Source organism: Trachinotus anak, unplaced genomic scaffold (genome assembly GCF_046630095.1).
Source record: "Trachinotus anak isolate AG129_WGS33_773 ecotype Australia unplaced genomic scaffold, CSIRO_AGI_Tana_v1 ptg000014l, whole genome shotgun sequence".
In the NCBI taxonomy this organism is placed as follows: Eukaryota; Metazoa; Chordata; class Actinopteri; order Carangiformes; family Carangidae; genus Trachinotus; species Trachinotus anak.
The window spans coordinates 14,953,475-14,978,009 of record NW_027273865.1 but is presented as its reverse complement, the minus strand read 5'-3'; the positions used below and the strand labels follow the sequence as shown (position 1 = coordinate 14,978,009).

Sequence of the window (24,535 nt, the reverse complement as noted above, 5' to 3'; positions counted from 1 at the left end):
GGACATCAGTCCCTCCAACAACCCCTACACCACCACCCTTGTATGATTTTAACAAGGCACCAAAAATGAAGGTCTATTCGTTTTTCAAACCTTTAAACCTGTCCATAGCGTCTCCACACTACCTAGAATAAAACTTTGGCAGGGAAATAGTGAAGCCTTTACTCACTTATTATTTGTTGGTGTAAAAGTAGTAAAATTCAATATTATCAGCTTATAAAATATCCATTAAGTTTCCCTGCAGATTGCCTAAACCCACAAATAGTGAAAACATGACCTGTATCCTCAATGGTAGCGACAACTGTGGTGGTAATAGTATATCATTGACTACATTTCTGTCTGGATGCTTGTCCTCAGTTTGCTCGGCCGCAGTCCCTGATAGGCTACGGTTCTCGTTGTGACAAGTTGGACCAGGCGGAGACCCGTAGCCTGCTCATGTGCTTCTTGCACATCATGAAAACCATATCTGAGGGTAAGAAATTACTTGCAAATGATCTTACAAATGTTCCCTCAGTCCAGTCAAGACATTTGTCAAAGGGTATTTGGAAATGCTCTCTTATGAATTATTATATGACCTGTGCTACTTTTTGGGTTTCACACAAAGAGGCCCAGAACATTTAGATAATAGCTGTAGTCATTATATTACATTAGTGGTAGGCTACCCCTCTACAAATGTGCTGTGTGTGATTTGTGAGACGATGTCTTATGTTGCCTGTTTCCAGATGTGCTGGTGTCCTACTGGCACCGAGCCATTCACCAGGAGATCTCAGACTTCTTCAACATCCTGGAGTAAGTGCTCTTCTTTATTCATTGCAGAGAACTACCACAGCTCTTGTTAAGCTGACTAGTGATACAGTGCATAGATGAACAAAAAACACTTAGACAGCTGGGGATGGGGACAGACGGGTGAGGAGAGAAGAAAGAGGAATGTAGCCAGAAGGGAACAGATGAAAGTAATGACACAGCAAGAGAGAGAGAGAGAGAGAGAGAGAGAGAGAGAAGAAAAACAGACTGTAATTCCAATGAGAGCTCCCTATCCACCAAATAGTGCAGTAAATTAACTGTGTGTTTCCTGTTTGCATCTAGACTGCACCGGTACGACTCAGTTTGTTCACATGGACCTCATTTACTCCATGTGTCTAACTTACAAAGCACAAAAACAAGCAAACCACCAGCTAAGATGTTTTTGCATTTCCCCTTTCCTCAGGCTGTGTCTTCAGCACTTCAGGTTCCTCGGAAAACGCCACATCGCGAGGTGAGTGTGCTCTCCACGCTGCTTGCACCGACAAAGAGGTGGACCGGGTCTGAATCGAATGCGCTCGTTATAATGCCGCAGATTTGGAAACAGCTTATTAACTCAACATACATATCACAGCCAAAGGTTGTAGAGCCCCCACCTACTGATACATAATTCATATAATCATGTGCACACATGAATGCACACATGTGCAAATGCATCCACGCCCACAGACACGTGCAAACACACACAAATAAATGAATGAGACACAGCCAGGCAGAAATACTAATATGTGTTCTGTATGCGTGTGCACACTCAGGGATGAGCTTCAAGGGGGGGGGGGGGGGGGAAGGAGGGGAGAAAAGAAAGAGAAGGGGGGAGGTGAAACTCCTGGATCTTGCTGTTGAGAGAGAATCACTGCTGGATATTGTAGTGTAGTAGTTGGCAAGCATAGGATGGGGGTTGTTATCGTGTGTGTGTGTGTGTGTGTGTGTGTGTGTGTGTGCAAGTGTGAGTGCTCTTACTGGAGCTGAGCCATTGGCACTGCTAGACTCCTCCATCTTCTGGTTCCTCCCAGCTAATTAAATTAGCCCTCTTTTTCCTTTCAGCAATAAGATGCTGAGATGTAAGCCAACAAAAGGCCTGGAGAACACACTGCTTTACTGTGTGTGGAGGCATTAACACGCTAAAGATACCTGGAAGCCTAGCTAGACGTAGTTGAGCCTGTCTGGGGCTGCTATCTACTTAACATTCGTCTGTAATACCCTGCCATGGGGGACTCACAGTCTTAAGCCTATGTCTGTCTCAGTGTCTCTCTCTGTTAGCTCTTTGATGCCTGGCTGAGTCAGTGTGGGCACCCATTGAAGCTCAGGAGTGATGAATTACTCCAGCAGTGTGTAGCCAGCCAGCAAGCAAGGGAGACAGTCAGCCAGCTAGCCTATCAGACAACAATTCATCCATTAAAGCCCATGAAAACTTGGTTTCAAATCCTAAAAATGTCTCTGTAAGATTAAATAGTCATGATTAATGCAGCAATAAAAGTTAACGTTTGAAAAAAGCATTGAGCATTGAGTCAGTTTTTGCTAAATCCTGACTGACTGTGCTAAATCCCGACCCAGTTCAAAGAGGTGAGAAGAGAAAAGACAAAAGAAATATTCAGAAATAACCGAAACTGTGTACAAATTTGGCAGAAAACTGTGTGTTCTTGTCCCATCGCTTATGGTAATAAGATGATTGAGAAAACAGGTTTTCCTGGCCTTTAAGTTACAGACATTCCTCTAACATAATCTGTTTCTGTTCTGTCTGATGGTGCACGGAGCCTCACTTCCTCAACCCAAGCCATAGTTTAGACTTTAGCAAAGATACGGACACACACATGCACATGCACCACCTACATTACATGACTCCAACAAATAACAACGAATTATAATGTTTTCTCCATGTTCGCCCTTGCTGTTGTAGTCTTCACCTCAGTGCATGCCTCATGCCCCCCCCCCCCCCCCCCTTGCGCATGCTGCTGCTGCCGCCGTTAATGGATTGTCAGTGTGAAGACTTCTGTTGCATCATGTAACAATTTCTGTGTTGACATCAGTGGGAAATAAAGAGGAAATTTAAACTGGTATTGTATGTTAGTTTAGTTTGCCTGTACACACATTCACCTCCTTGATGTTGCATGTCGACCTTGTAACCCTCTTCCCCCGTGCCCCACCTGGTGACTGGCTGAGCTCCACCTGCTGCTTGGCTTGATTGAGTTTCCTTAATAGGCTCTGGGGCTGCTGTGCTGATTGGCTTACACGGTAGCTGTGTCTTCTTTCTTTCGGCTCGCTAAGGCACCTTTTGCTTTGTGTAGCCTGGCAGTCGTTTCTGATCGAGCTTAATTTAAGCACCATAAGAATATGATACAGTGTGTTGAACATCTGTTTGTTGAGATCCAGCGACTAAGCTGATTTGTGCTGCAGCTTAACTGACATTCAGCTTCATCACATCTATACATGTTAACTCCCCATGCTGTCCACTGTTTTACATTAACGGTGACCTCAAGCCTCTGCTCTTCACTAACACTCTAACAAGAGTCAGGATAACATTAACACAATATGATACTAATGGCCAGACTAAAACCACTGACTCCGCTACACCACTAACCTCTCCATCTGGCTGACCTCCCTCTCTATATGAGCTGTTTGATCTTTTTTTTCTGACACTAACTGCTCTCATCACACCAAGGTCAAATTGGAGGTCCTGTATGCTTTCAGCATTTCATTTAGCCTTACTGGAATACGATGTGACCTAGTTCCTAAAAAATATGTAACAAGGTCGCAAAAGTGCAAAAAAATACTGCTTTTACATTCAGTGCAGGCGTGCTCAAGCAGCTATAAGCGTGCCACTCACAGTTAATATAACTGAATAATGATGTTAATGGTGAACACTAAAACAATGTTGGTCTTAACTTAACTAACTAATGTTAGCTTTGATGTGATTGGCTCGTGAACAGGAAGCTAGCAGCGGCAGTAAAGCTGGCCCAGTCCGCCCAGGCCAATGGCACCCTGAAGGGCTCTAACCACCCCTCCCAGTCCTCTCAACCCTCAAGCCTCTTCCCACAATGGTAATCACCCTCCACCATGAAAACAATCAACACCTCAGCTTTGACGATGGAGTTAAACTGTGTGAAGATACTAAGTCTGTGGTTACTGAAGCCGATCTTAATGCTAATGATGTCTGGTGATTGGCTCAAAGTGTAAATAGTTTTAGTCTCAAATAGCAACAACCTCCAGACTATTGAAACACAGGTTCAACCTACAACAACAATGTGAACACTTGGATTTAGGTAACTACATTCTTGTCCTGTGTATTCATCAGTTATGTGGCCACTGTGTTTCCATGTTATAGACTGTACCTGTGTTCTCAGCATGACCCCCCACTCCTCATACTGTACCTGCAGTGTTTTGTGTGATTTGCCAGTCTTTGTCTCTGTACTCCCATGTGTTAATTGACTCCCGATAACAGCAAGCCCTTGGGACATGGATGCAATTTATATTACCTGCCTACTAAAATGTGCAAAATCTCTAAAACTGGTTAGGTAATGCAACATTGTCCAAATGTTAATTAGTGCATTTGCAGCAGTGTAATAAAAAACAAACGTTAAATAAAACATGTGAGCACTGTGATTGACACTAGCTGCTGATTCATGCAGGATGGCATCATCTGGAGGGGATGGTCACCGGCATGCTCGCTCCCAAACCATGCCCATCATCAGGGGCAAGAATGCCCTCACCAACCCCAAGCTGTTGCAGATGATGGAGACAGGTAACACACACGCACGCTATGACTGAGATCAGGTCAAATTTTATTCATAAAGTCAAATATCACAACCGCTGTCCTTAGACCCTTGAATCGGATCAGAAAAAAAACAATGATGACAATGATGAGATGACTACAAGATTAGATGGATTTGAGGTATTCATATATGAGTTTCTTTCCAGATGGGAGTATCCAGGATGGGGACACACTGAGTCCTACTGATATTGAGGCGAACTTGTCCACTGAGGTGGCCCTCACTGTGCTGGATGTACTAGAGCTCTTTGTTCTCCACCACAAGGTCTGTGATCATTTCATAGTTTACAACCGGAAACTACATTTCACACTGCATTTGTCATCTGCTCTCTTTTGTTAAGGAGAATATATTTTACTTTGTTATGTGCCATATATACAGCATTGTATTGTATATTTACAATATGTGTTCATAACAAAACATTAAAAAAAGACACAGTGGCAGTCTAATAACTTTTTTGTCAAAATTAAATGTTGATAGTTATTTGGGGTCCAGAATGAAATGCAATGTAAATCCCCCTCCCATTCACGCACATTCAAAACCTAAGTCAGTGACACTCTACTGCCACCTGGTGGCTAGAAGAATCTCTGTTTTAAATAAATGTGTACTGAAATGCATAAAACAGTCTTTGCATGAAACTGAAATTCAGTTTTTTGTCTTCTAACATACAGAAGCAGCTGTTGCTGGATGACGGACAGAATGCTTTGATGAAGAAGGTGCTGGACACCTACTTGCTCTACTTTCAGATCAACCAATCAACCGCCACTCTACGGCATGTCTTCGCTGCACTCAGGCTCTTTGTACAAAAGGTTCAGCACGCTTCATGTAACCATATAACCTCTAAGTGAAGCTTCCTGTCTGTTTTTTTTTTTCTTACATGTGGTTTCATCTTCATCTCTTTTTGTAGTTCCCCAATGCATTCTTCCAGGGTAAGGCAGACCTGTGTGGCTGTCTGTGCTATGAGATCCTCAAGTGCTGTAACCATCGATCCAGCTCCACCCAGACGGAGGCAGCTGCTCTGCTGTATTTCTTCATGAGAAAAAACTTTGAGTTTACAAAGGGAAAGTCTATAGTCCGCTCACATCTGCAGGTCAGTGAAACAACATGTAGTACAAATGTATAATTATAGTATTTGGTGTTTTGTGAATTGAAGTTTCAGCGTGACATTGTCCTTACCCCATACTCCTCCACCTCAGGTTATCAAGGCAGTGAGCCAGTTGATAGCAGATGCTGGCATTGGAGGGTCGAGGTTTCAGCAGTCCCTCGCTATCATCAATAACTTTGCCAATGGAGATGCTCCACTCAAGGTATAGCAGGTTCTAGGGATATAATACAGCTTTCCTATCACTAACTGTGAGGTCTAGTGTACTGTAGAGACATATGTAATATCACTTTTGTACTTCGAGTAATGAATATTTCTTAAACATTTTCCGCAGAACACTCCTTTCCCCGCTGAGGTGAAGGACCTGACTAAGCGGATCAGGACGGTTCTGATGGCCACAGCTCAAATGAAGGAGCACGAGAAGGATCCAGAGATGCTGGTGGATCTTCAGTACAGTCTGGCCAATTCCTACGCCAGCACTCCTGAGCTTCGACGCACCTGGCTGGAGAGCATGGCCAAGGTCCACGTCCGCAATGGCGATCTCTCAGAGGTTATAAACTCTATACTTTTTTGGGGCACCTTTACTTCAGAAACTTGACAAACATCTTCAGGAATGAGGTATTTGTTAAAGTTGATGGTTATGTGTCTGTCTCTCCTTCAGGCCGCCATGTGCTACATCCACATCTCAGCCCTGATTGCTGAATCGCTGAAGAGGCGAGGTTAGTGTGCACACACTGCTGCTTTCACTTTACCGGCTTTTGACAGCATGGTTTGTGTGTGTATGCATATGCACAAATATCTGCACATATGCGGGGCTATGAAAGTCTTAGTGTGTGCATCTTCACAGACGCAGTAACTTCTAATCAGGAAGTCCAACCACAGCCATCAGAAAACCACCCTCTCTCTCTGCTAACATGGTCATTCAAACTTTCAGCCATCAATCCTTCATCATGAGGGTTGATGTGTATGCCTGAGCGTGAGCACACTGGTGCCTTGAGAGTGTCTTTGTATCGTGGAGACCAATTTGAAATCCAGGAACCCGACTAGTAGAATAGATCTGTCTTTGTATTCATTCCCATCCATGTCCTCTACTAGTAGAAATAGAGGCAGCTTCCCACACGTTTTGCTGCGCTGTATGTTCTTCTATCCGCACGTGTGCATGTGTCCTCATTTCGGCTACAGCATGTCTCTGTCTTTTGTCCGGCATCTTTTTCGCATGCGCTTTAAGCACTGAACCAGTGGTGTGCCAGCAGCTAGCATAGCGTGCCAGCCACTCGGCTGATGCGTGAGCCTTGTCCTTGAGCATAAAAGGCAAAAGCAAGTGGACGTCAACTTTGTAAACCTCCTCCTCCTCCTCCTCCCCTCCTACCAAACAGGCTACTGGAGAGCTGACAAGGCCAGGATGTCCAGTGTGTCCCCTGAAGAAAGCCCTGTCTTTAACTGTAGCTCCTTACTAACTACCTCCCGAGATCAAGACAGTGAGTGTGTGCGCCTGGGGGCTGTTGGGTGGAGGGGTTGGGAGTTCAGAACATATAGATGGAGAGACAAGGGACTGTGGATAGAGTGGATGTGCATTGATATTTGTCTTAACCTCTTGCAATGGGAAGGTGTGGATATTAACATGGTTTGGATTGAAGGGAGATCAGGTTGTCAGACGCCAAATCTTCAAATCTTAACCACTTTTATACACTGTGGATTACACTGTGCACTTAAATGTATGAGGACCACTGTTCTTGCCTTAATGACATGAGTTTGTGTCAGGTTAGCACATTGTGCTCTCACGGTTTGACCTTCACTGTTCACTCAAGTCCCACTGGATAAAATGTTGATTGTCACTGGGGTTTGATATAAAGCTCGGTCACATTTAATTTGGTTTGAGTCTGCAGAAATGGAATGCTTGTAAGAGAAAATGGCAAAAACATCTTGTATTTAAATACAAGACTGTTCATATGTGTTGGATGCATTTTTATGCATCTGTATGTTTACAAGGCAAACATAACACCAGCAATAATGTGTGACCTTTATGGAAAGTTTACAGGTATATATTTTAGATTGCTTGCCCTGATGTCACTTTAACTTGTTGTTTGAAACCCCAGCATCATTCTCTATGGGCTGGGCAGCGTTTATGTGCATCAGCCCTAATGTCAAGGAGGAGGGTGCCATGAAGGAAGACACTGGTACACATGACACGCCGTACACAGAGGTCAGTGTCCGCCTTCAATCCTGAATAAAACCTTAAACTTCACAAATGACAAGTTTTGCTCTAATGCAGCGTTTTACTATCGTAAACACTGAAGAGAAGATGGTGTCGTGTGCTGTTGCCATGGCAGTGACAGCTTGTTCTCTAAAGTGCTTCCTGGTCTTTGCTGCACTGTGTAGGACACCCTGGTGGAGCAGCTGGAGCTGTGTGTGGATTACCTGTGGAAGTCAGAGAGATACGAGCTCATTGCTGACATCAACAAACCCGTCATCGCTGTCTTTGAAAAGAGAAGAGATTTTAAGGTAATTGTTAACCCATCCACTCCGTGTGTGTGTGTGTGTGTGTGTGTGAGAGCATATTGAGCTGGGTTTGACCTCACATGTGTGTTTGTGTGCGCCCACAGAGGCTGTCAGAGCTGTACTATGACATCCATCGCTCCTACCTGAAGGTGACTGAGGTGGTGAACTCAGAAAAGCGGCTCTTCGGGCGCTACTACCGCGTAGCTTTCTACGGACAGGTGAGGAACAATTATGCAGACAATACACAGTTACAGTACATGGACCTGTCTACACATACACCTCTAAGAAACATACAGACCACAAATAACAGTCACTTTAACCTCTCAGCTGACAGATAAGCTGACAGAACTCCACTAGCCTGTATGTATTGCGCAATAAATGTAACTGTAACCATCACATGTCCAGAGCAATACAAAATATAAACACATAAGCAGCATCAGTAAAATATGCTTTTGTTACAATAGTTTCTGCAAACAGGGCTGTGCTGTTTAGTTTTTAAAAGTGAAACAGATCCATGGGCTTTTACCTCCACCAAGTCTCAGTGGCAGAAATCTCAATATGTTGGCAAATAAAACTGTGCATAGGTAGATACCACTAGGGGTAAGTAGGAAGATATATATTTTTGTAATTTGGGTAAAAATGGTAAAAGCATATTTGATATAACATGTGAAATATGTCCTGGTTGATTTTTGAATCCCTGGATTTCCCTGTGAAGAAGCACTGCGTGGTTTGGAGCTCGGTTTTGAAGAATCTTGATCCTTTAGTTCCCTCTTTGTTCGTGAGGGGGTAATATCTCTATGCTGGGATTTGACAGCTCTGCAATGAAGAAAGGGTTTTTCCAGCTGATAATGAGAATATGAAATCTTCTCACTCTTTGAAAAAAGTAGGAGAATGATGCAACGTCTTGTCAGTGAGACATGAACATGGAAAGATAAGGAGAGCAGATTTTTTTTTGACTAAGTCAGTATCCTTAATTTCTCTGTCTGCTCTTTTCTTCCTTTTTTTATTGTATTCTAAATCAAGATTGCGGTAAGTTTTGTAAGTCTTTGATTTTCCATCCTCCTCAGTGCTAACCGCTTTTACCTCTCTTCTCCTTCTACCACTATTAACATCTGCTGCTCTTACCCCTTTGAGGGGCTTGTGTCAAGCTTGCTCTGGTCCATTTTACTTCCCATAATCTCCAATGATGAAGTTGTTTCCTCCCTAAACATTAAGAAGACCTTGTGTCAAACAGCCTCAGTGGACAGGAAGATACTGTTTAATGAATCTCATTCACCTTTGACATTTGACTCCAACACTGCTTTGAAAATGACCTTTGAACTCTCCCATTCAGAACTTAACACTGGCACCCTGTTAGTGCTGAGTCGTTCTAACAAAATGACAAAATGTGTTATTGCCTGTACATGCACGACCAATGACCCAGGAAACCACTAGGGGGCAACGTACACTCAGACTGACCTGTGTACAGCGTGTTGTGACAGCATAAGCAACATAGTCTAAATATTAAAATTGCATTGCACAACACACAAACACTCATTCACACTTGTAACAGGCGTAACTAATTAGTGTGTGCATGTGTGTTTTGGCAGGGTTTCTTTGAGGAGGAGGAGAGCAAAGAGTTCATCTACAAAGAGCCGAAGCTGACAGGGCTGTCAGAAATCTCCCAGAGATTACTCAAACTCTACTCCGACAAGTTTGGAGCTGATAATGTCAAAATGATCCAGGACTCCAATAAGGTAATTGACAGAATTTGGGCTGTTTATAAAATTTCAGGTATTTATTTTTAAAGTGAATGTTTTGTCCTGCTGTTATTATTGCCATTTATTGGTGAATCGCTGGTGAATCGCTGGTTTGTAACTTCACAAAAATTCTCACCGCTCACCGTTGCTTGCTTAACACTCTTTCAAAACAGGTGAACCCTAAAGACTTGGACCCAAAGTTTGCCTACATCCAGGTGACGTACGTGGTGCCCTACTTTGACGAGAAAGAGCAACAGGACAAAAGGACAGATTTTGAGAGACATCACAACATCAACCGCTTTGTGTTCGAGACGCCGTTCACTCGGTCGGGGAAGAAACATGGAGATGTGGAGGAGCAGTGCAAGAGACGCACCATACTGACCAGTGAGTATTTGTTTACCGCTCTGATGCCTGTGAACAATAAAGCATTAGCGCATACGTGAGCACAGTTTCTGTCCTTGTAATAGACGTGTGTGTTTGTTTCCTTCTCTTCAGCGAGTTCCAGCTTCCCCTACCTAAAGAAGCGTATCCAGGTGGTGGAGCAGCAGAGCACAGAAATGAACCCAATAGAAGTAGCCATAGATGAGATGTCACGAAAGGTCTCTGAGCTCAACCAGCTCTGCAACATGGAGGAGGTGGACATGATCCGGCTGCAGCTGAAACTGCAGGGCAGCGTCAGTGTCAAGGTGGGGATTCTGCAGAGATACGCATGTGCATATTTGAATTAAGTAGCTGTGTTTCGTCTAACCTGGTCTTCCCCTCGCAGGTTAATGCAGGGCCTATGGCTTATGCCAGAGCGTTTTTAGAGGAGAAGAATGCCAAGAAATACCCCGACAACCAGGTCAAACTGCTGAAGGAGATCTTCAGGTAGGACTTGAAGTATTATGATGTTTATTCCTGGTGTTACACTTGATGGATGTATTTTGCATGAAGGTCAGAATTATGTTATTTTATACTCTATTTTATTTTTAGAACAGTATGAGCAAATAAAGCTATATTAATATATGTCATGCAAGTGCACATGGGAAATGCAGTTCAAAACATCTGTAGTTCCCAAATTACATTGGAGGCTCGGCTGGTACAACAGCCTGTCTTTTGAAATATACCATAAAATGTGAATGCAAATAAGTAAAAAAAAAAAAAATCAAAATTTCAATGTAATGAATCCAAATGGAAAAATATGACAAATTAAAGGAAAGAAAATGATGCACAAATATCAGAAAAACAGCCTAACGGCATGTTGCTCATATGAGCATTGATCCTCTTTAAAGTGTTAACTGTGAGAGAGTAAAGAGCAGCATTATGCCAGTGTTTGATAGCCCACACTATCATATTGTATATAGTTTTAGAGCTATATCAATTTCATAAATGAATGAACAGTAATCACCACCTACTAATTGTTACAGCTTAATACATTTTGACTATGTTTGACAATTCAGATTCTTACCCATATGACTGAAAGTTAAGGCTAGTAAAGACTATGTTGCAGTAAGTCAGACTTTGTTGAATACATGTGAATAAAAGGGAAGGTTATATTTCAAAAACACAGGAAAACTCTTAAATGCAGTCCCTACTTGTTTTTCTGTTGTTTTTTTACCTTAGTATTTATAAATGCAAACAGTCTTCTTCGTCTCCATCAAACATGTCCATGTTTAATCAATGGCAAGAAATTGTTAAAGTCTAATCAATTTTGACAACGTTACTTTATGAAAAAAAGAAACTTTTAAAGGTCAGATTCAGTGACATGATTCACAGCATGAGGAATGAGACAAGCTTCATTTGCTCCCTGCAGGCAGTTTGCAGAAGCCTGCGGTCAGGCCTTGGATGTGAATGAGCGTCTGATCAAGGAGGACCAGCTGGAGTACCAGGAGGAGATGAGAGCTCACTACAGAGACATGCTGACTGAGCTGTCTGGCATCATGAACGAACAGGTCTCACTATGCAATGACCAATGAGTGTCCAAACGTACAGTCTCCTTTGCTCCACTGTAGTCTTTATTTTTACATTGGTTTTTTTTTTTTGGTTTTTTTTTTGCCAATTCAGTTGCATGGCAAAACGAGCACCATCTTTACCTATGCATTATTTTATGAGATATTGCATTTTCATGGGTTTCATCAGTTTCTTTTATGACCTCATCGTTCTCTTTACTTTTTTCCTTACTTTTTTCTCTCATTGCAGCTTCAAAAAAAACATTCTTGCATCCAGTGCCACCTCTCTCCCTAACAGCTCTCTGTCCACTCTTTCTAAGACTGGTACGTCATGTCATCAGATTCCCTTGTGAAAGACATCTTCTCAGCTTGCTACTTGCTTTCCCCACTTTAGCTTTCCTGCAGCCAAACAGAGCCAAACTGCCAGTCTTGATACTTAGCTCCTTTTTGAATCTTCCTGTTCCAATGCAAGCTTTTTTATTCTTGCTCTTGTCTAGATTCCTCATACAAGACAACCAGGAACGGAACGGCACAGCGCCTACTGAATGGCCAATAGACTCACAAGGAATTCTCTGTGCCAGGGAGAGCATTTTTTTTTTTCTCCTGAATGTTTGTGCAGTGCCAGTCTGAGCCTGCAGAGTGGCTCATTTGCTTGTTTCCTGCTGCAGGGAGCAGCGGGTTAGTGGAACTGTGACCGATGCTGAGTGTAGAGAAAACAAGGGAAGAAGTGTGTAGACTGTGGTCGTGGTAGTCTGTAGTCCTGTCGTTGAACGTTGACTATCTGCAGTAGAGGCCAGGCTGCTGGACTGTTAGCTACTGTTTGTTTTTGGTTGTAGAGACTCGATCCACGTGTTGTATGGATTCCCCTGCCCTGCCAACTGATTCATCAGCTTACATACTGACAGACACGCCCACAGACAAATACATTACAGTGCATATGTTCATACACACATGCACACAAACACACAAACACATGCGCCTTCTCTCCACAACCCTGTCCCTTTAGAGAACAGTGACCTTACTGAGCTTGGGGTGCGTTCAGCTGTGTATGTAATATATAGCTTTCTGGTGCATTTTGATGACTTTTTACATTTTTCTGTGGAGTAGCATCGTACTTCAGACTATCTAAAGATGATTAATGTGAAAAACAAAAATATTTGAATACAGGTCTCCATTAACCAACAATATGAGGAGTTGAACGCACCTCCAGTTCCTGTTTGAATGTAGAGCAGCTCCACATTGCTACTTTTTATCCTTGCTAACATCCTGGAAATATCAGCTTCCCAATTTTCAAATCAAAACAACAAAAAATTATGTTTTGTAACATTTTTATGATTGAAATTGCATTGTTACTGTTATTATTTCCTGTACTGTTTTGAATTGTAAATAAGAAATATTAATATTTAAAATGTTTGAAATGTTTCTTTTTATAAATATATACAATATATAAATATTTGTTTAGCTGAATTAAAAAAAAGAACAAAAACTAAAGTTTTATGTATAACATTTAAATAAAATTTTGTTTATGTCCAAATTTCATGATTATACTTCAGTCATTTTCCTCAGCGTGTCTTCATCCAGTGTCCTGATGTCAGTGTTGCTCCAATTGTATGTCTTCTATTCTTTCACAGGACATTGCATCATACCTTTAGAGTACCCTTCTATATATATATATATATATATATATATATATATACACTACAATACTTATGCCAATTGCATCAGCCCAGGTGTCCGATCATGCTGAAAGAGGTAAAATAGCTTTCTGAAATGAAACTGTGCCTTGGCTGCAGCTGTGCACAGCAGCTTTCTCATATCCTGTCCATTGACAACAGCTAATTATAGACAATCATGAGATCCCTCACAAATGTATGAAACAGAAATGTGTAATGAGCAAACGCAGCGTGAAACAGAGAAGAAAATCAGTCCATGGTGAAGAAGACAATGGATAGATCCATCATCTAATAACAACTATATTTTAGTACATACAGTAGTATAGATATTAGCAGCGAGACAACAGTAGATCGATAGTATTTGTCATGAGTGAAACTATAGTAAATTTACATCTATCTCCTTTGTGGTTGTGATCTGTATTGTCTGTCTTTCTCTTTGTCTTATTGTCTTTTCTTCAAAGAGTAAATGACACTAGAGTAACTTAATATATGCAGTGGCACTTAGCCTTAAAAAGGCCAGTGTAAAAGATGAAAAGGCTCTGGTGCATCAAAGCAAACAGAAAAGGGAGGTCAGGGTTGTTTTTGACCACAAGAAAAGGCATTTGGCTGAAGGTCAGCCTGTCATGACATCTCCCTCCTTCATCAGTGTCACAAGGACAGTGCCTTGACATATGCAAAATTGTCAGTGTTAGACAGAAGTGCCCTGTATACGTTTTGAAAGGCTGTGGATAGGTAAAAATATTTTTCTTTGCATATTAAACGTATGACAGCGGGAGTTTCAGCAAATTTTTTTTTAACTCATACAGGCACGATTACTGTTGTTGTACAGCATGAAATGGATGGACAGACTCCAAAAGCCCAGTCCTTTGTTTTGGATCATTGATTTCCTTTTCACTCTCAGAGGGGTCACTGCACACAGTCAGTAGCCAAATGAATCACAATCTGAGCCGTTTGTTTTGATCTGATGGAGCCCAGAGGCTCTCACCACCACTGCTCTGTGTCTGTCTGTTGTTTGGGCTCTCTGTTTCAGTCTCCATCGTGTTTACCCTGGAGCTCTGTTTTCCTTTGTGCTTTAAATCTTCACTCTATGTTCCACCGCAACCACAACTGACACCCCAACCAGACTATTTTACTAGTGTGTTGGCAGCTAGGGTGCCAATTGGAAATAGGACTTAGTAAAGACAATGATTTTGTTTTAATTGACAACAGTTATAATAGGGTTTTTGAATCGTCTGTGTTTTTTTTTTCCACTCACTTAATTAACTGTTTTGCTAAATGTTGTTTCTCCTCCCTCTGGTGCCCTAATGTGGAATTTTAATATGCCATATTTTAGTTCAGAAGTTTTCTTAGCAAAGTAGCCGTGTTTTGACACTCCCTTACATACAGTTTTCTGTGTGCATCTACTAGGCCATATCTGAAATGATCTTTGGTGTAGTCTGCTGTGCTCCAGTTATATCTGCAGTATCAATACTTATGATAATGCACTATGAGAAGCTACTGAAGAGTATAAAACGCATGGTTGAGGTTTTATTGAAAGTGAAATGACATGAAAATGTAGTGTGTGCTCTGACATGGGATCTTGGGTTAGTTTTTTTTTTCTCCAATAGCTGGGTATAATTACTGACCATGCAGAGAGGGAGCAGCAGAGTGGTTGTTTATTTATTGATGCTAAGCCTGGCAATGGAGCACTGCACATAAAAAGAGGTTAAGTGGCCTTAAACATACAGCTGGTGGTGAAAGACAACATGCTGTCCTCTGTCTCTCCCACTTAGCTGTCTTTATCTCTGCCTGACAAGACAGTGGACACATTTATATCTGTCTCCTCACTCTCCCTCTGTGGTTGCACACCTGAGCTGCAGCAGATTGAGTCCCATTGACCTCCTAAAGTACCTTTTCCTGGCAAACTCCTTTCCTTCTAGCCACTCAGTATTTCTCTCCTCCTAAAGTCTCATCTCTCTTGCCTCCCTCCCTCTCTGTAGCCTATTTTGTGAACCAGAAAGCGGGGCCGATTGGGTTTCTCTCCTTTACCAACCGGCTTATGTGCGCCTGTCTCCCTCCCACTGGCCTAGACTCTGGTAGGGTCAGGTTGCTCTGAGCCAGCACCATTCAGTCCAGGTCACAGACGACAAAACCTGGTTGCGCTGTCGGCACAATGTCTCATATTGACCTGATTGATATTGGCTCTGCCTGACAATATTTTATAATTTATTATATATGATCTGGAAGTGTGCTGGCAGTGTTATACCTCACTCTATGTTGGAGTCAGACCAGCTAAGCTACAGGTGTGCTCAGAGACTGTCTGGTCTATTCATTACGGGTTACAACCTGTGGCCACATGGGCTCTTTTGCAGCACCTGACCAAACAATCCGGCTGTGGAAACCTCATTGAGTGTAATTATCTGTAATTTGCTCCTTTGTGAGCAGCCTGCCTGTATTTGATGTCTTTTGCAGTGATTCCGTCTCTATTATTTATCAAACGCCTGTTTTGTTTTCATGTTTTTTTTCCCCAAGACTGCCTGTCATCATTGGGTTACCTCCGACCTCTGCCTTTATCAAACAGCATGCATATTCATGAGACAGAGGACCACTTATTTAGTGGCTTAAATTAGAGGCCAACCAACCCAAATGTCTGTCTGTCTGTCTGTCTGTCTTCTGAGTGAAATAAATAAAACCTCACTGTGAATGGGCTCTTAAATGTAAATGTGTACCTTTAAAAGACATAAATCCAATTTATACTTGTACAATGAATCCAGTTGACTTTTTTAAATGCTTGATCTTCGGCATCACTGGGAACAGAAAACAGTGACTGAAAAGGTGGCTTTTTCTCTGTTTATTTCCTCCATTTTTGACTTAATTAATATTTTAGAGGCAGGATATTGTAATCCCAGCAGAGACATGAGGATTACAAGAGGAGAAGAAGTTTGGGGTGCCAAAAAAAAAAAAAAAAAAAAATCTGATCTCTCCCATCTATTCTTAGTCTGAGACACGATGTAAGAGCTTAAAGCCGTCGAAACTTCATAGCTTCTTCAGAGTTCCTGCAGGTTTCACTGGGTCCCCTGCCATTCAAGCTCTTGAGCAGTGCACATTTCATTTCCGACCCCTGCTTAGTTTTCCTGAAACTGGACGCCGGGGCTGATAAATAAAACATCCTTTGTGTGCTGCTGGTAGCTGATCACCGGAGCCCTTTCGGCTGTATAAGTGGTGAAAGGCGACATAATCTCTCTCAGAACAAGATCTGGACTGAGATTGAGAGACACACACACACACACACACAACAGACAGAGGCACACAGCAGCGGGACCGCAGCATGTTAAAACCCCAGCAGCACGGTGAGCTGCTGCTGCTGCTGCACGACTCCCCGCCGGTTTTCGGGAAGCCGTGGTTCTGGCAGCGCAACCGCAGCACCATGGAGAGCACCCGCAGCCTGGCGCAGGTCATCATGGAGATGCGGGATGAGATCCAGAAGCTGGAGGCGGAGAACCGCGAGTTGCGGGGGGGCGACGCTCAGCGGTCGCTGGGGACCGTGCTGGGGGGAGCCGGGTCGGCGTCTCCGGCAGCAGAGCAGCGGGGAGGAATGGAGGAAAACCCCTATGTGAGCCTGAGACGAAATGTGTCTGCGCCGGTCCTGGAGGGACAGTACAAGGGTAAGAGCTGAGGGCCTGTTTCAGCACAAGTGGTTGTGCGAGTGCCATTGAATTACCACAACTATGATTAAGAGAAGGAGCACTGTCATTAAAAGACATTAAAGGAGAGATTAGATTAAAAATAGTCCAAATCTAAACAGCAAGAGCCGAGATGCCATTTTAGTCCTCAGTATGGGCCAAACTCCAAAAACACTGGATCCCATAATGCAACTCATTAGCCTTTTAATGAATGTTTTTTTTTTTTTTTTTTTATAGAAAGCACTTACTATTCATAGAAACAGCAAAACAACACAAATTGAGAAAGGACAAGAAAATCATGCATTATTGTAATACGTGCAAAGTTATCACATTTTTAAATTGGCCTAGAAGGACACCATACAATTTAAATGAGACATCAGAAAATCCCCCCGTGTTTTCTCCCCTTTTCTATCTGTGCATCATGAAATCAAATTCATTCCAATGCATCATGTTCTTGTTATTTCACAGAGAACAATATCATGACTGTCCGGAGGTACTCCATAAGCTCCAACCTGTCTGGGGTGACTATGAGAGAGGGAAGGACGGACAGGACACGACGGAGTGACTCTGGATGGGGAAGACTACAAGAGGAAATCCAGCATGGGAATAGCATCTTTGGTAACCCAGCTAGAGGAGAAGTGGGAAAGGTTACCAACAGACACTCCTTGCAGGAATACGTCCACAAAAACAGGTACAGAGAGGCATTTAAATCCCACAAATGTCACTTTGAAGCAACATTCTTGAATAAAGTTGGGTTTAAATTTGATCACTCATGGCCTTATGCACCTTTTCCTAAATTGCAGGTTTGTAGCCATATAACCCTTGTGATTTCTTTGACTTTTCAGGGCCAAGGTAAAAACTGTCACCTTCCTTCTACCTGTGGATGACATTTACACCAACCGTCCAGTTCTGACCAAACACCAGGAGGAGCCTAAAATCACTGAACTGGCCTCCATAACTGAGACCGACTCCTGAGGGAACTTTTAAATAATTTGGACGTGGCCATGGGACAAAATGCAGACATGACATGAACTGAGCCTTTGTGGCCCGAACCCGGTTAAGCCTCTTCATCTAGGTCAAAGTAGACTGGGCTCTCAGTGAGTGAGCCAGCAGACTGATTTTATCACACCTGACCACACAAACAGAAGACTCTAGTTACAGGGGTTGTTTTCATCTGCCCATTGCAATGCAGGCCTGGCCGACAGTGATGAGGCGCGGGGCCCTCTGCAGCGAGGATCAGATGTCTGGACTCCTCTTCCTGACCTGTGGTGTCATTTTGGAGTGAGACATACACCTGCAGGTGACAGCTCTTTTACGGACAGCTGTGGTCACCTGACTCAGGCCTCGTGAGCAACATCAGACTCATTATTTATTCATCTTTTGTTTCTTTTCACATTGTAAACTGAAATGGGTAGTCAAGGAGTCGTGTGTGTTTAGACATGTGTCCTGTCACGTGGCATTCTTTTAGTCCAAATCACACACTATAGTCTCTGCTTTCATGTTTGGAAGGTTCCTTGTAAATAAACCAGTGTGTGGCATACGTCTATGAAACTTAGGCCGCTTTAACAGTCATTGTAAGCTATTACCTGTGACATGTGCAGTGTTATGTGTCTTATAAAGTTTGAGAAGCTCATTTAGTGTTAAAATCATATCTCACTCTAACCCATAGTGGGTCAGTTTAAAATTTCTAAATAATACAGTGATATATAAGTCATGTATGTACAGGATGTACAGTTGCATTTAGAGTTGCAAGAGTTAGCTGAAACTCAGGAGCCTGCACACTGAGAAAAGTATTAGCCAAAATGTTTGTGTTTTTTAATTAAAGAATAATCATACAGCAAATGAACTTCACTTTCACCTGTAGTTGGATAAACTGCAGATTTTACTGGTTTGAATGCACCTGATAAACAAGCATGGGGATCCTTCACTGTATTGCATGAAAACAAATGCCACACTTAACTAAACATTTTACCTTCTGTACTCATAGGATTGGGAGCCAGTCACTGACAGGGCAAATACATTTATTATTTAGTCATATTCTGCAGGAATTACAAGCACATGCCGTTAACTTAACCTTTAATATAAATTTTGATCAGCAGCATTCAAAGTATCACATATTTACTACAGGGAAACAATGACAGTACAGAAAACTAGCTACATAGTGAGAATAATATTAGCTACAAGCTTCTCAACGAATGGTGTTCAATAACAACGGCATGACTTAAACACGCTGCACCATTCAGCAAGTAACTACCAACTCACAGGACCACACAGAACCTGGTTCGGGTGTGTTTGTCTCGAGTGTTAGTTTCCTCAGCAGCATCACTCTCCAGTCCATCCACATCTTCTTCTGTGTATCTCACTCCTGTTTGTCCAAATTCATCTGTATCTTTTAACTGATCGAGTGCTCCATCCTCTGATTGATCATCAGTGTGCAGGCTTCCGTAGCTCTCTGAGTCTCGGGGCTTGATGGCTGTGCAGGTCTGGGGCTCAGACGTAGGTGTTGACAGCGGTGGTTCACTCAGGTTGTCTCCATATTCCATAGGGATCAAGCAAAGGTCATCTCTGCGCTGCCGCTGAAAAGCTACAACGGAGGGAAAAAGTGAGTCAGATTGATTCTGTATATAAAGGCCTCAGGACAATAAAAAACAAAACAGTGTTAGTTAAAAGCCCTGGTTCATCAGTTTAAAGAGTGCAGTGTAAATCAGAAGGTGTAGAATTAGAATTAGTAGAACTTGTCAGATAGCAAACAGACCTGGTCTGTGGAGATCTGGCTGGTAGTTCATCTGGCTGTCCTGCTGTCCAGCCCCAGCCTCTAGGTCTGAGAGACCCATAATCTGCTGCTCGCTGACTCCTAGGTTTCTTTCAAGAAAGTAAGTGGTCATCCTGCCCTTTCCCTTCACCTCAATCTCGCCTCGCTTCTGGATAACAAAGCTTTTTTTCTTCAAAGCCCTGAGAAACATGGATTGAGGATGTCAAAATAAAAGTGATAATCAGGAAGGAGACATCATAGGGTTCACAGTGTCTGTCAAAATGCCTATGAGTGCATTTGTTTTCATGCTTGAATGCACGTTTCCTCACTGGTAGACAGTTGGGCTCAAATGGATCTTGTCAGGGAGGCCGTGACTCTCCATGCGAGAGGCAGTGTTGACAGTGTCTCCAAACAGACAGTAGCGAGGCATCTTCTCCCCAACTACACCTGCCAGTACAGGACCACTGTGGAGACCCACACGGATCTAAAACGAACAGAGAAGCAAGACAAGCACTTATTGTTGTCATGCAAGAAGACTTAGCACAAATCACATTTTCCTCAGCTCATCAGATGGCAAAATATCAAGACATGTATTTGAGAAATGGAGCACAAGCATTCTTGCACCTGAATGGGTCCTCCTGTCACTGGGTTGATAACCTCCCTGGCAGCCAAAATCATACCCAGGGCAAAGTTGGCCACCCTCTCAGCATGGCTGGAGACTGGTATGGGAACCCCACCTACTACCATATAGGCATCACCTATAGTTTCAACCTGGGAAGATAAGTATTTAAAAAAGTAGGACTAGAAAAATGAAATGTGTGATTTTCCTGTGTATTTGTGTCAGAAGATTATATCTGTTGTATCTACCTTGTAAACATTGTGCACAGTTGTGAGTCGGTCAAATCGGAGGTACATGGAGTTAAGCATAAGGACGATTTGGATAGGTTCACACAGGGAGCAGATATTAGTGAAGGTCACCACATCACTGAACAGTATGGTGCATTCTTTAAATTCACCTATAGGATGCACAAACACACAGCAGTTTATTAGACACAGTTATAGACACAAACACTCTGATCGCTCAGTACTTCTAGTATTTGCATTTCATTAACCTGCTTCCACTGTCTTGCCCTCTTTCAGCTGGTTGGCCACATGCTTGGGCAGCATGGCGTACAGCAGGTTCTCCGTCTTCCTCCTCTCCTCTTCCAGGTGCTGAGACAAGAGGCGGAGCTCCTCTTTCTTCCTCTCCAGCTGATTGGATAGCTCGATTTCCGCCAGTCGCTGTTGATTGAGCAGGATGAGGTCGCGGGTGACGTCATGCGGGGCGATGTCGGAAATGTGCATGTCTCTCTCCTCCAACTCCTGAAGGCTTCTCAGCAGAGGAGAGGCTTGGTAGAGCATACATTCCAGGGAGGGCATCCAGATCATCTGACCTGGAAACAGAGGACATAGAAAAATGAAGAAAGGCTTATTTTAAGTTGCTGGCGATAATGAAATGACAAATACTGAACAGATTTATTTCATTTTTTGTCCTTTACCTCTGAGCTGCAGCATAGGTCTGTCCTCCCATGCCTCAGGCATCATGTCCCTGCGTGTCTGCAGGACAAAGTGGCTGTTGATGAACTTCCTGATACTGGAGATGGTGAAGGTGACCTCAGGATGCACGATGCTGAAGTACTGGTCCAAATGGATACTCATGGTTTGGAGCCCAGGGACGATCCTCTGGAGGTTCACCCCGGCCTGGTGTACCACTAGCTGCCTCAGACACCACCAGGATCACTCCAGTTAATTTAATATGACACAATTACCTACAAATCCCTGCTAAAATTTACTGTATAGAGCCGTATTTGTAATTTCTTACCTGCTCATCAAAGACAATATGGAAAGGAAAAGCATGGCAGAAAGTCTTCAGATCAATGTTAAGGGTCGTGGGGTAGACTGGTTCAAAGCCTCTCAGTAGTTTGCCTGTATGGTTAGAAAAAAGAGGGGTAAAGATTTCTAACTATATGCAAATAAAGATACACATATGTGAATCCTGTTGCCTGTCAGTTGTACAAAGCATGAAACTAGCTACTATTGACATTGGCTTAATGTGTATGCTTGTTTCCGGATGTGTGTACCCTTCCCAAGGCGAACCAGCCCCCTAATCATCTCCCAGTGACTCCTGTGCATGGAGAAACTGATACTGGATCTGGTTTGATGAAGAGGCTGAGGACAGAGAGGGAAGAGTTAGAATTTCACCATGATCAGTCATGTAATGTTTTTTGTCCACTCTTATCCACTCAGCCTCTATATATAGCTTCACAAAATGTTTTTTTTTTTTTTTAAACATGCAGAGCTTGTCACACAGATCATTAGTTTAACCTCTTTAATCCAGATCATGGCATTATGTCGGCTAGCCAAAGGCTGGAGGGATTTGGTCCTTGAAAAAGGTCCAGTCTTACTGCTGCGCACACTGGACCGAGCAGCAACAGCTGGCCACTGTGTGACCAGGAAAACCACGTGCTCCTTCTTCCCAGTTCTCTCCAGCTCCTCTAGCTGGTTGACAATTTCCATTGTTATGTCGCTGTTGAAAAAATCTTTAGCAACAGCTCCAATAATTCCTGTAAAACAGAGTACTGTCACTTGTTCTGAACAAAAAAAAAAAAAAAAGCAATAAAATGGTGGGAAAATTATGAGAATAATACAAAAGGACACAGATAGAATTGTCATTTACTCCAGAGGATGTGATTCATTTACCAGGAACAATGTGGCACAGTCCTCTGCGGTCTGAGTAATAGTGGAGAAGCATGGTGCCATCAGGGTTCCTCTCCACCCGAAATGATGGTGCGTTCATCTCCTGCAAGAGCAAGAATCAAGCAGTGAATCATAAATCAATGTTTTCTCCTCATGGCCACACAACAGACATAAAATGAGAAAAATAAGATACAAAAGCACATGAAAAGGCCTGGGAGCGGGCACCTTGTAGGAGAGGGCGAGGTAGCTATGAAGTGCATCCAGATTCTCAGTGAATTCAAACAAATTTCCCCCTAAAGTCCGCAGCATGTGATCATAGCCAGAGCGTTTGCAAAACTCAAAGAAATATTCTCCAAACTGCCTCAAGACAACCTCTGGCTTTGCTCCTGAAAAAAAAAAAAACAGTAACAAAAACAGGATAGAGAAAGATTTAGATTCAGACCAGATCAGATTCACACTGATTTATTTTGCATTTAAAACTGATCAAGATTAAACCCGCTTGTAGACTACATATGAAACAAAACAAAATAGTAACACTTTACCTAAAAGCTTGCAGGCTTCTGCCACTAATTGCATGGTGATCTCATCCTTGTAGACTTCATATGTCAGGAAGGTGTCCTGGACTCCAGCTTCATCCCTGTCCATGATGATGATGATGATGATTTTAGGAGGAATTTAAAGCGGATAAACACTAATAAAATAAAAGGATTTTTTTTTTTTTTTTACCTGAGCTTGACCCACGTCTCCTCGCCAAACTTCTCAACTACCAGCGATTTCAAACAGTTGTTAATAAATCCATACTGTGGAGAGGGGGAGCATATCATCAAGGAGTGCGGTTCAATCCTGATCAAAACAGCTCCAGCAATTCACAATGCAACGAAAACGAAACTCTGCCAAAGCAGCCTACCATATCTTTGCCAAGTTTAAAGAGCAGTTCGTCCGCCTGCCACGTTTTCCCTCAGGGTATCTTCGTCACATCGTTCATCCGCGCCCCGCGCAAGCCCCACGCCCGGCCATAAACCCTGGATGACGATGTCCCCACTGGCTTTAAGAAAATCCCGTGGGTTGAGCTGCAGTTTCTGACTGTAGGGAGACCGTGTGTGGGACACAGCTGGAGACGGAGACAGACAGACCGGGGACGGAGACCTCATCCATCGGGAGCTGTCCAGTCCAGCCTGGTGCTGAAACCTGCAGCCTCTCCGGGCGGGACACGGTCAGGTTGTCATAAATAATCTGTATGGGGACTTCAGAAATAATCTATTATTAAAGTATCGTGTAAGATAAGTGGCAGAGACACCTTTTCCACAACAACATTTTGTGAATATTGCTTGACTACTGCGGTTTGTATAATAGACTCCCAACATCTTTCTTTTCAATCTTCGGGTATCAAAGACTTTATGGGTGATTTGATGAAACTGAACAAATAGGACCATCTTAAAAAAAACCCCCACTGCTCTCATGATATAAAATTATTTAATTAACTAATTAATTAATTTTCCTTATATATTTTTAATATCAAGAAACAAAATTTCTGTGTTCTGGGATCATAGCCTATTGATCAGTAGAAACTGTAGCCTACCTCACGGAGCCCCACCACTTTTTTTTCTCCAAATGACGAAGAATATAAGCAGTTCACTTAATCCGGTTGAAATTCACACAGCCTGCATTTTAAAGAGAGCAGTAGAGTTCAGAGACTTAGAGGATCAGAGAAGCAATGAATCATCTCTTAAAAGAGTGGGAACCCTCTCATGTGACTGTGTGGTCAGTTATGTTTGACTTATGCATGTAAACAGTACACTCTTGATGAGTTGTAATTCATCAGATGCGTCACATCACCAGATAATAAACAATAAAAGTCACAGGAATCAACTCTCCTTTGATT

At 42.7% G+C, this 24,535-nt stretch overlaps 3 protein-coding genes across 10 annotated transcripts in view; 2 read left to right on the top strand and 1 right to left on the bottom strand.

The window, feature by feature from the left end:
* dock10 (dedicator of cytokinesis 10) overlaps nt 1–13,364 on the top strand; it is a 63,127-nt gene extending 49,763 nt beyond the window's left edge. For 4 of the 8 annotated variants that reach the window (XM_071495744.1, XM_071495741.1, XM_071495738.1 and 1 more), the window contains exons 36-56: nt 355–469; nt 720–786; nt 1,205–1,252; nt 3,726–3,836; nt 4,425–4,537; nt 4,714–4,829; nt 5,234–5,371; nt 5,470–5,652; nt 5,759–5,869; nt 5,999–6,214; nt 6,326–6,383; nt 7,041–7,142; nt 7,761–7,867; nt 8,044–8,166; nt 8,268–8,381; nt 9,753–9,899; nt 10,076–10,286; nt 10,398–10,588; nt 10,669–10,769; nt 11,695–11,833; nt 12,328–13,364. In XM_071495744.1, coding sequence (XP_071351845.1) covers nt 355–469; nt 720–786; nt 1,205–1,252; nt 3,726–3,836; nt 4,425–4,537; nt 4,714–4,829; nt 5,234–5,371; nt 5,470–5,652; nt 5,759–5,869; nt 5,999–6,214; nt 6,326–6,383; nt 7,041–7,142; nt 7,761–7,867; nt 8,044–8,166; nt 8,268–8,381; nt 9,753–9,899; nt 10,076–10,286; nt 10,398–10,588; nt 10,669–10,769; nt 11,695–11,833; nt 12,328–12,375 — 2,559 coding nt within the window. In that variant the 3' untranslated portion in view covers nt 12,376–13,364. Of the gene's footprint in view, nt 1–354; nt 470–719; nt 787–1,204; nt 1,253–3,725; nt 3,837–4,424; nt 4,538–4,713; nt 4,830–5,233; nt 5,372–5,469; nt 5,653–5,758; nt 5,870–5,998; nt 6,215–6,325; nt 6,384–7,040; nt 7,143–7,760; nt 7,868–8,043; nt 8,167–8,267; nt 8,382–9,752; nt 9,900–10,075; nt 10,287–10,397; nt 10,589–10,668; nt 10,770–11,694 lie in introns of all 8 variants that reach the window. The other 4 variants (XM_071495740.1, XM_071495739.1, XM_071495746.1 and 1 more) reach the window with 4 other exon arrangements.
* Nucleotides 13,365–13,509: 145 nt separating this feature from the next.
* LOC139631526 (putative coiled-coil domain-containing protein 195) lies at nt 13,510–19,013 on the top strand. Its single transcript, XM_071495750.1, has 3 exons — nt 13,510–17,147; nt 17,634–17,856; nt 18,011–19,013. Exons 1-3 carry the CDS (start codon nt 16,811–16,813, stop codon nt 18,138–18,140), a joined length of 690 nt encoding a protein of 229 aa, XP_071351851.1. The 5' UTR covers nt 13,510–16,810; the 3' UTR covers nt 18,141–19,013.
* A 65-nt stretch (nt 19,014–19,078) lies between these two features.
* LOC139631523 (guanylate cyclase soluble subunit beta-2-like) lies at nt 19,079–24,514 on the bottom strand. The gene is made up of 15 exons (XM_071495747.1): nt 23,561–24,514; nt 23,380–23,453; nt 23,196–23,290; nt 22,879–23,039; nt 22,657–22,756; nt 22,282–22,520; nt 22,038–22,125; nt 21,779–21,882; nt 21,456–21,672; nt 21,030–21,350; nt 20,785–20,933; nt 20,542–20,688; nt 20,247–20,401; nt 19,921–20,117; nt 19,079–19,749 (listed from the first exon to the last, which is right to left on the bottom strand). The coding sequence occupies exons 1-15, from the start codon at nt 23,561–23,563 to the stop codon at nt 19,424–19,426; spliced, it is 2,376 nt and encodes a 791-aa protein (XP_071351848.1). The 5' UTR covers nt 23,564–24,514; the 3' UTR covers nt 19,079–19,423.
* Between the last annotated feature and the right edge of the window lie 21 nt (nt 24,515–24,535).

What these genes read in the sequence shown, in the direction of transcription:
- LOC139631523 (XM_071495747.1), bottom strand. An exon ending in ATATTGTCTTTGATGAGCAG is followed by an intron (nt 21,673 to 21,778) that starts GTAAGAAATTAC and finishes TGTCTGAGGCAG; the next exon opens with CTAGTGGTACACCAGGCCGG. An exon ending in GGGCAAGACAGTGGAAGCAG is followed by an intron (nt 20,934 to 21,029) that starts GTTAATGAAATG and finishes TGCATCCTATAG; the next exon opens with GTGAATTTAAAGAATGCACC.
- LOC139631526 (XM_071495750.1), top strand. Translation starts at nt 16,811, where the DNA reads ATGTTAAAACCCCAGCAGCACGGTGAGCTGCTGCTGCTGCTGCACGAC. An exon ending in CCTGGAGGGACAGTACAAGG is followed by an intron (nt 17,148 to 17,633) that starts GTAAGAGCTGAG and finishes GTTATTTCACAG; the next exon opens with AGAACAATATCATGACTGTC. An exon ending in GAATACGTCCACAAAAACAG is followed by an intron (nt 17,857 to 18,010) that starts GTACAGAGAGGC and finishes TTGACTTTTCAG; the next exon opens with GGCCAAGGTAAAAACTGTCA.